The 10,597-nt window shown below is 42.6% G+C and overlaps 1 protein-coding gene and 1 pseudogene across 1 annotated transcript; both read right to left on the minus strand.

The window, feature by feature from the left end:
* Nucleotides 1-205: 205 nt before the first annotated feature.
* LOC145526721 (olfactory receptor 6C2-like) lies at nt 206-1,147 on the minus strand. The gene has a single exon (XM_081543045.1). It carries the CDS (start codon nt 1,145-1,147, stop codon nt 206-208), a length of 942 nt encoding a protein of 313 aa, XP_081399171.1.
* Nucleotides 1,148-7,869: 6,722 nt separating this feature from the next.
* LOC145532698 (endogenous retrovirus group PABLB member 1 Env polyprotein-like) lies at nt 7,870-9,316 on the minus strand (annotated as a pseudogene).
* Nucleotides 9,317-10,597: the final 1,281 nt, after the last annotated feature.

Consider the following 10,597-nt stretch of genomic DNA (forward strand, 5'->3'; position numbering starts at 1 on the left):
CAGGAAGATTTTTCATCTCAATGTAAAGAAAAACATTAGTGATTTCAAATAATGGACATTCATAAGACAAACTAGTCCCTATTACAAGAAGAAATAAGCAGAACCTTAAAAAACATATTTGCAAGTCTATATAGGAAATTCCAGAAATAGGAGGGAGACTGTATTAGATGGAAAAGATGGATTTGCCCTCCTAGAGTCTGTGGTTCTATTTCTGTAATCGTACCCTGGTCAGGGCATTCCTCAGAGCCTGGTGGACCTGCTTATTCCGTAGAGTGTAGATGACAGGGTTCAGCAGCGGGGTCACCACCGTGTTCACAAGGGCAGCCTCCTTGTTGGAGTACAGTTGATTTGTTCCCTTTGGTTTCATGTATATAAAGACACAGCTGCCATACATAAGAGAGAGGACGATGAGATGAGAAGAGCAGGTGGAGAAAGCTTTCTGTCGCTCCTTGGCTGATGGGAGATGCATGATTGTGACTACTATGTTGCTGTATGAAATGATGGTTATAATGAAGGATGTTGAAAGGATAAACAAGGCAAGGCCAAAGGACAACATTTCAATAGATCTGATGTCAGAACAAGAGAGATTAATCAAGGGCCCCAAATCACAGAAGAAGTGAGGAATGACATGGGAGCCACAGAAGGATAACTGAGAAAGCTTTGTAACTGGAACCACCATGAGGGAGAACCCCAAAACTAGGCAGGCAGTGACCAGAAGGGAACACATCCTTGAGTTCATGATGGTTGGATAATAAAGAGGCTTGCAAATGGCCATGTACCGATCCAAGGATAATACAGCCATAAGGAAGAAAACAGTTGCTCCCAGGAAAAGAAAGACAAAGGCTTGTGTGATGCAGGCAGCAAAGGAAATTTTTTGCCTTCCCAACAGAAAGATGGCCAGCAATTTAGGAATAATGGTGGTCATAAAACAGCATTCTAAAAAGGAAAAAGTGCTAAGGAAGAAGTACATAGGTGTCTGGAGGTGATGGTCAGCCCAGGTGATGGTGATGATGAGTATGTTTCCTGTGACAGAGGCCAGATACATCAGCAGGTGCACCAAGAAGAGGACCTTCCCCAGGTGCTGGACAGCAGGAAACCCCTCAAGGGTGAATTCCTGAGCTGCTGTCCTATTTCTTGCATCCCCCATTAATGACTTTTCCATTTCTTCAATAAACTCTCCTTGTGCTATGCAGTGTCATGACTAAAGAATGAGGAACCTTATTTTATTACATATATAAAATAATGTAGATATGGTGATTAGATTTATTATTTTAAACATTTTTTTGTATAGTTTTTGTCCATTAATAAGTAAATATAAATGATTTCTATCTTTGATTATACTTATGGAGACACAGCCTAAAATCTTGGATAAATAAGAACTGCATGTAGCTACAAGTTTTCATAAAATCATTTTAACAGTGCTAGTCATTTTCCTAAATAGTCTATTGCCAAGTAGAAAAAAGTCCTCTTTTTAGTTGCGTATCTACTTATGCAACATATTCCTGGTAAGATATCTCTCATACCATGCATCTACAAGGTGAATATTGCAAAAGGAAAATTATAGCCTTAAAAAAACTTACGGTCATGGAGTCTGTCACTGCACAAAAAAAATCCCCCCTTGATGTACTTAGGATTTGACATCTGTACTTATAGCATCACTTGCAGGAAAATTTCTAGTGATCTGAGCTGCTTTCTAAAGTGAGTCAGATTAGAAGAGTTAACAGACAGACTCTGATCAGATTGTTGGAAAGCCAACCAAGGTCAGTTTTCTACAAAGTCTGAGACTAGCCAGTAAAAGAGGAGAATTTTTCCTTTGCCCTGTGCAGGCTTCCCAGGTGACGCTAATGGTAAAGAACTCGCCTGCCAATACAGGGGGTGTAAGAGACGCAGGTTTCCTGAATCCCTGAATCCCTAAATCAGGAAGCCCCTCTGGAGGAGGGCATGGCAACTCTAGAGAATCCCATGGACAGTGAAACCTTGCAGGCTACAGTCCATAGGGTCACGAAGAGTAAGACACCACTGAAGCAACTTAACATGCACACAGCGGTCAGTCTAGGGGAGAATCAATATCTCCTGATCCTTTCAGTTTATATATTTGGGGAAACTTGGGCTTCCCTGGTGGCTCATATGGTAAAAAAAAAAAAAAAAAAAAAAAATCTGCCTGCAATGCAGGGGACCCAGATTTGATCCCTGGGTTGGGAAGATCTCTGGAGAAGGACATGGCAACCCACTGCAGTATTCTTGCCTGAAGAATTCCATGGACAGAGGAGTCTGGCAGGCTACAGTCCATGGGGGTCGCAAAGAGTCAGACACGACTGAGTGACTAACCCTTTCACTCAGGGTGAGGACAAAAAGAGAGTGCATGCTTTGACTCCCGCAATTATTTTCTGATTCATTTTCTCTCCAATTGTCTACCTAAATAAAATAATACCTTTCACTCTTTAATCCATAAATTTCTCTTACGTGAGCCTTTCTCACGCAATTAATGTTAATCTCTGATCTCTGAACTAGCCATCTGATACAACCCAGTATGTAAGATCAGCTTTAAGAGAAGCAGACTTTGCTTCAGTTTAAAATAAATAAATTACAAAATTATCCAATCACACTAAGGTCATGTACTCACTCACATGCAACTGACAGTAACCAGAGACTTTTCCTCTACTCTTGTAACAAAGGAAGATGCTGGTTTAGGCGGAAGGAAGGGAGGAAAGAAAAAGAAAGAAAGGCATAAAGGAAGGAAAGAGTGAGCGAGAAGAAAAGAAGGAAGGAGGGAAGAAGAAAGGGAGACACCTGTATTCGAAATAACCCTAATTTGCCCCAGAGAAAATTTCAACATGTGTACCATGTCTGCTAAGCATTCTTCTGCATATGAATCCAGAGTTTTCCAAAATTGGGGTAAACCAAAGTGACTGTTTCATGGCAATCTTTCCAGAAGAAATTCTGGGAAAGAAAGAAGAGCACATATTGCCCTTGACTCTCTACTGGAATCTGGGAGTGAGTTCTCTAGGAATTTCAAAAAAGCTATCATACTCTCCTTGCAGACTCCCAGTTTCCCAGACTCCCATTCTGCTCCTACCTCAAGCCACCACCAGCAGGAGACGCCGCTTGCTGGGAAATGTTACAGGGAGACAACAGCCTCCTCTCAAACTGGTCCCTGGTACACACACTTCTCTAAAATTTCTCAAAAATGACTTGCAGGGCAGGTAAAATGCATTACCACTCCCCACCTCTCTAGTTTTGGGAAAATGCACATGTCTCTGGGAGCAGAGATGAAAGTGAAATGAATTTTCCCATCTATATTTTAGCACTGGACTGTCTCTCGACACCACTTAGGATCCACCAGGACCAGTGGGCACACCTGACCTCATTAGAAGAAGACAGAACAAAGCCTTCTAGAGATCAAGGCTGCTCCAGGATCCCTGGTGACTGCTAATTGGGCATTGTTGGAAATATAAAATTATAGCACACACAGTATAGTTAGTCTTTCATTATGTATGCAAATATAACAATATTGACTCACAATGGTATGGATTTTCCTCCACGAAAATCTTCAGTGGTGAACTACATATAATCCTCCTGGAGTTCATAAAGTCCCATTGCATTATGTTACTAAGGTGGAGCTGTAAAGTCAAATGGAGAATTTGGATCCATACATGGCTGTAATAAGGTAAAATTCTCCCTTATTCTGTCATAGCAGTGTCAAAGACACCAAATAAAACAAAACATTTCAATAAGAGCTAGGGTCTCATAACTTAATACCAAAAAACGTCCAGGTTTCAGTTGATAGTAACTAGTCCTAACAAGAACAAGGACAATTTCAACTCAAAAGAAAAAAAGACGATAAAATTAACACCAATATCAAGATGACAGAGATACTAGAATTATATGACAAAGACTTTAAAGTAGCATTATGAAAAATGCTTCAACAATAAATTAAAAACATACTTGAAACAATTTTGTAGAAAATTTCAGTCAGGAAATGGAAGGCATAAAGAGTAACCAAATGAAAATTTTGGAACTGAAAAATACAGTAGCTAAAATTTTTAAAAATTCAATGGGTGGGCTCAACAGCACAATGGAAGGGAAAGAGGGAGGAATCAGTGAAATGATAGAACAATAGAAATTATTCAGTAGGAGCGACAAAAAGAAAATAGACTGAAAAAAATCTAAATACAGCCGCATGGGCCTGTGGAACTATTTTTAAAAGATCTAACAGTTTTATCTTTGGAGTCTAAAAATATGAAAAACAGATTAAGGAATTTCTGTACACCAGCAATGAACATGTGGACATCGAAAGTAAAAGTACAAAACACTTACAATCACTCAGGAAAAATGAAATGCTTCTGTGTTAATCTAACAAAACCTGTGTAGAATTTACATAATGAAAACTACAAGCTACTGAAAAAGAAAGAAGATCAAAATAGTAAAGAGATACACTATGTTCGTGCATTTGAAAACTAGAGAGGAGAGATCAAGGTGGCGGAATAAGAATACATGGAGCTCGCTTCCCTCCACAAGACATCAAACACACATCTGTGTTTACAATAATTCTCAGTGCAAACTAACTGGAAACTAGCAGAAGGACTTTTACAACCAAAACTGAAAAACACACACATCATTGGGTAGGAGAGGAAGAAAAGTGACAGTTGGGACTTCTGTTCCTGGGAGGGGACTCAGAAGAAAAGGGAGATTGTGCCTGTACTGGGGACTGAGCAGGTCAAGCACCAGACTGTGCATCCAAGTCCTGGGGTCCCACACGGAGGAGACAAACCCTCTTGGCTGGTTGGAGGGCCACCGGGACAGATGGAAAAGCTAGAGAAGCCTAGACTCTGCTCATGAGGAGTGTGTGTACAATGCCTTGACACTAGGTGGAGTGGAGAGACGTCTGCCCTAGTGGTCCCTAGGTTTCCCACAACTCCGTCACCGCATGACCCAGCCCAAGCTGAGGGAACACTCTGGCCAAGCTCACTCCATGTACTGAATCTGAGGTGGCCAGCGTCAGGGACAAGGCTTAGCCTTAGAATGCAGAGGTAATCCATTCCCAGAAAAGAGCCTGGGTGACAGTGATCATTGGTGGTGCTTTCTCAAGCTGGGTAACCAGTAACCACTAGTTTTGTTTTCTTCTTTGTTTTCTTCACCAATGTATATTTCCACCAACAGTGTACAAAGGTTCCCTTTTCTCCACATCCTTACCAACATTTGTTCTTTGTGTTCTTTTTGATGAAAGCTATTTTGACAGGTGTCAGATGATATCTCATTGTGGTTTTGATTTGCATTTCCCTGATGATTAGCAAGGTTGACCATCTTTTCATGAGCCTATTGGTCACCAGCATTTCCCCTTTGGAAAAATGTCTACTCAGTTCTGCCAGTTTATTAATCAGGTTGTTTCATTTTCTAATGTTGAGTTGTATGAGCTGGTTATATATGTTGGATATCAGTTATATCATTTGCAAATATTTTCTTCCATTCAGTAGGTTGTCTTTTCATTTTTTCAATGGCTTCCTCCACTATGCAAAAGTTTTTAAGTTATTTAGGTCCCATATGTTTATTTTTGCTTCCTTTACTTTTGGAGATGGATCAAAAAATATTGCTATTTATGTCAGAAGAGTGTTTTGCATATGTTTTCCTCTAAGAGTTACATAGTATTCAGTCTTACATTTAGGTCTTTAATTCATTTTGGGTTTATTTTTGTATATGGTGTTAGAGAATGTTGCAATTTCATTCTTTTACATGTAGCTGTCCCATTTTCCCAGCCCCACTTATTGAAAAAACTGTCTTTTCTCCATTTTAAATTCCTTCTTTTGTTGTAGACTGCTCTTCAGTTGCTAAGTTATGTCCAACTCTTTTTGACCCCATGAACTGCAGCATGCCAGGCTTCCCTGTCCTTCACTATCTCCCGGAGTTTGCTCAAAATCATGTTCATTGAGTCAGTGATGCCATCCAACTATCTTATCTTCAGTCACTCCCTTCTCCTCCTGCCCTCAATCTTTCCCAGCATTCAGTTCAGTCAGTTCAGTCACTCAGTCGTGTCCAACTCTTTGCGACCCCATGAATCGCAGCATGCCAGGCCTCCCTGTCCATCACCAACTCCTGGAGTTTACCCAAACCCATGTCCATCGAGTCGGTGATACCATCCAACCATCTCATCCTCTGTCGTCCCCTTCTCCTCCTGCCCCCAATCCTTCCCAGCATTAGGGTCTTTTCCAATGAGTCAACTCTTCGCATGAGGTGGCCAAAGTATTGGAGTTTCAGCTTCAACATCAGTCCTTCCAATGAATATTCAGGGTTTATTTCCTTTATGGTTGACTGCTTTGATCTCCTTGCTGCCCAAGGGACTCTTAAGAGTCTTCTCCAGCACCACAATTCAGAAGCATCAATTTTTCAGTGCTCAGCCTTCTTTATGGCCCAACTCTCACATCCATACATGACTACTGGAAAAGCCATAGCTTTGACTACATGGACCTTTGTCAGCAAAGTGATGTCTCTGCTTTCTAATATGCTGTCTAGTTTTGTCATAGCTTTTCCTCCAAGGAGCAAAAGTCTTTTAATTTTGTGGCTGCAGTCACCATCCACAGTGATTTTGGAGCTCAAGAAAATAAAATCTGCTACTGTTTCCACTTTTTCCCCATCTATTTGCCATGAAATGATGGAACTGGATGCCATAATCTTAGTTTTCTGAATGTTGAGTGTTGAGCCAGATTTTTCACTCTCCTCTTTCATCAAGAGACTCTTTAGTTCCTCTTTGATTTCTGTCATTAGAGTAGTATCACCAGAGGAGCCTGGTAGGCTGCAGTCCATGGGGTCATGAAGAGTCGGATGCGACTGAGCGACTTCACTTTCACTTTTCACTTTCATGCATTGGAGAAGGAAATGGCCACCCACTCCAGTGTTCTTGCCTGGAGAATCCCAGGAACGGCAGAGCCTGGTTGGCTGCCATCTATAGGGTCGCACAGAGTTGGACACGACTGAGGTGACTTAGCAGCAGCAGCAGCATCTGGGAATCTGAGGTTGTTGATATTTCTCCCAGGAATCTTGATTCCAGCTTGTGAGTCATCCAGCCCTGAATTTTACATGATGTACCATGCATATAAGTTAAAGGAACAGGGTGACAATATACAGCCTTGACGTACTCCTTTCCCAATTTTGAACGAGTCTGTTGTTTCATGTCCGGTTCTAACTGTTGTAGATTAAGTGACCATAAGTGCATGGATTTATTTATGGGTTCTCTATCATATTACATTGATCTGTATGTCTGTTTTTGTGTCAGTACCATACTCTTTTGATTATTATGGCTGTGTAGAACAGCCTGAGGTCAGGAAGCATGATTTCTCCAGCTCTGTTCTTCCTTCTTGAGATTTTTTTTGGCTAATCTGGGTCTTCGTGTTTCCATACAAAATTTAAAATTATTTTTTATAGGTCTGTGAAAAATGCCATTGGTTTTTTTTTTTTTTTTTTCAGATAGTGAAGTGCAGTTTATTACACCGGCGGGCCCAAGGCAGAGTCTCCTCTTAGCCAAGGACCCCAACCAGCATTTGTGAAAATCTTTTATACCCCATGTGTACGTGTCTGAACCCACCACCCAACTTCCTTGTGACTTACATAAACAAAGGAAAGGTAAATACAATCACAGTAACTCCATCATTCATGTGTTATGTGTTCAAACAGTCAGTAATCAATAAGCCTGAGGTTACAGATAAGAATTTATGACCTGTCCAGAGGGGGTCTTATCCTTCTATTGTCATTTCCACAGGCACTAAGCACAGAGTTCAGAGTCCATTAGAGAGGTGGCCAAGCATAATCAGCACGAACAGGCCTAAGATGGAGTCCAGGACCTTTGAATTCCTTCTTCATTCCCCCCTCTTGATGCTCCTAGTTTCCATAACGAGCATCACTCATTGAGATATATTGTACTTTAGCCCTCTGGCCACCCACATGAGAGAAGGCTATCAACCTCTGGGTTACAGAGTTCAAGACATTGTAAGAAGCAGGACCCACAAAGCAGTATGATTAGAACTATTATGACAACAGTAACAATAGTTTTCCACCAATCTCCCTTTACCCAGGACAGGACCGAAGTCCAAAAGGGAATATTTTCATCAGACATGGCTTCCACTTGATTTTGCATATCTTCCAAGGCAGTAGATACATTTTTAGGCAGGTCAGGGATGTATACACAACATCCGACTTTAATTATGGCGCAAGTCCCTCCCTGGGCTGCTGTGAGTATGTCTAATGCCATCCTATTTTGAATTACTGCCCTCCTCATCTGAATTTGTTCTTCGTTCAAGGCTTGAATGGCTTTTCTACTGTCTAAGAGGGCCTATTTAGTGAAATTAGTTAAGGCCTCCACCTTAATCATGATATCCGATATCCGTTGTCCCTACAGAGGGTACAAACAAGGTAGCAAGATAGTCATACCATTGGAACACAGATCTTGTCCATCTTGCATGCAGATAGGGCAGGTTTACTGGAGGTTGATGTAGGCTAGGCTTAATACTGCCATGGGCGAAAGTAAATCCCAGTGTGCAACGCCCTACCCAGCCAACTGGTAACCATGGCCATAAGTTAAGCCCACAGAGCCACTGGGTCCCGTTGGGGGCTACCCAATAGATTCCGGGATTATATTTCCAGTCAGAACCGGGCCACTGAACCGACTGATTGGGGTGATAGGTAACTTCTATGATTTGTTTACATTGTTCAGGAGACAAATAACCCATATATTTTAATTCTTTTGGGTCTAGGTGGCGGTCTCCAAATCCAACTTTGTGTGTTTTTTTTTTGTTCCCAGCAAATAGTAGTGGGAGCAATCAACTGTCCTTTCTCAGTAGTCATCCAGAAATATTCATCCCAGACCTGGTAGTATTGCTCAAGGTACCGGGAGGCCTGTCCCCCTTGCAAGAGAGCCCTTCTCTTTTTTTTCATACATGAGGTATAAGCTCTTGTTATCTCCATAAGACTAGAGTTCATATTAAATGTAACCCCATGTCCCTGGCCCATTGATGGCTTTTTTTTTTTTTTTACACCAGGAGAGCAAAGAAAGGTTATGATTAGTGAGAGAAAGGAAAGTTCCCTTTTGTTGTTCCAAGAAGGAGCACAGTGGTATAAAGTCTCCATAATGAAGCGGCGACACCCACCAGGGGAGTCCATCCATAACTGACAGGAGCATAGCCCCACATACCCAACAGTCGGAGGAGTTGTGGAAGTCCGCGTAGGAATGTGCCCATGAGATGAAGATGTTGTCCTGTGCAGGAACAGTGGTCAGGTTCAGAACTGCGTTGGTGAGGCCGAGTAGCAGGAGTCGTTTACCCAGCTCCATCCTAGAGAGGGCTCATCTGGGACCTCGCTTTCTTCTTCCTCTTCAGAATGATCTTGGTTTCCCGTGGGCGGTGGGGTCTTTCTTGGTGGTCAACTCTGCGTCTTCTGGGTCAGCGTGGTATGCCTTCTTCGCTCTGGTGTGATGGATCCAAGGGACAATGCCTGCAACTTTAACTGCGGTAGGGGTGGTTAAAACAACAGTTTAAGGACCTTTCCATCGGGGGGCCAGTGAGTCATGTTTCCAGTCTTTCACCCATACCTGGTCCCCTGGTATAAACTCGTGCATCTGCTCCCCCAAGGGGAACGGTATTCTTTCTTGCACAAACTTAGTTACTTGATTAATTACCTTACCTAGTTGTTGCATCTGCTGTGATATCCCATCTCCCCTTACCTGAAGTATATCAGTTGTTACCTGTCTTATTAGGGAAGGAGGCCTCCCATACACAATTTCATAGGGAGAGTAGCCATGGGACCGTGGGGTCATCCTGAGCTTGAGCAAGGCCATGGGAAGTAAATCTACCCAGGAATAGTGAGTTTCTATAATCCATTTAGAAAGTGTCTCCTTTAGTGTCCAGCCTTTAGTGTCCGGTTAGTTCGTTCTACCATTCCGGAGCTCTGAGGCCGGTAGGCGGTGTGTAACTTCCATTTTTTATTCATGGCTTTTACTTACTTGTTGTATCAGATCTGATATGAAGGCTGGGCCGTTATCTGATCCTATGCTGGTGGGGAATCCAAATCGGGGAACTATTTCCCTAAGCAGGCTCCGAGCTACTTCTGATGCTCTCTCAGTTCGGGTGGGGAAGGCCTCTCTCCCGGTATAGCGCCCCATGTACGCAGAGCGTAGCAAAAGCATGCCAGGAGTCGGTGTAGACGTTCACCTTCTTACCCTTTGACAATTGCAGTGCCAGGACTAAGGCCCATAATTCAGCTCGTTGGGCTGACCGGTGTTGTGGTAAGGAGCCGGCCTCGATAACAGTCCTCTCTGTGACTACAGCATAGCCTGACATTCGCTGTCCTAGCTTTACCAGGCTGGTGCCATCAGTATACAGAGTCCAGTCAGGATTTGAAATTGGCCTGTCTTGGAGATCTGGACGGCTAGCATAGACCTCCTCTAAGACTTCCTTGCAATCGTGAGTGGGTCCACCTCCTGTTGGGAGAAGCGTTGCCGGGTTTAAACCCTGGCAAGGCTCGATACGGAGGTTGGGGTTTTCACATAGCAGTCCCTGGTATTGAATAATCCGGGAACTGGACAGCCATTTGTGGGGATCTCCTCGAAGGAGGA

Source organism: Giraffa tippelskirchi, chromosome 2 (genome assembly GCF_054371585.1).
Source record: "Giraffa tippelskirchi isolate mGirTip1 chromosome 2, T2T-mGirTip1v1.2.pri, whole genome shotgun sequence".
Classification (NCBI taxonomy): Eukaryota; Metazoa; Chordata; class Mammalia; order Artiodactyla; family Giraffidae; genus Giraffa; species Giraffa tippelskirchi.

What these genes read in the sequence shown, in the direction of transcription:
- LOC145526721 (XM_081543045.1), bottom strand. Translation starts at nt 1,147, where the DNA reads ATGGGGGATGCAAGAAATAGGACAGCAGCTCAGGAATTCACCCTTGAG.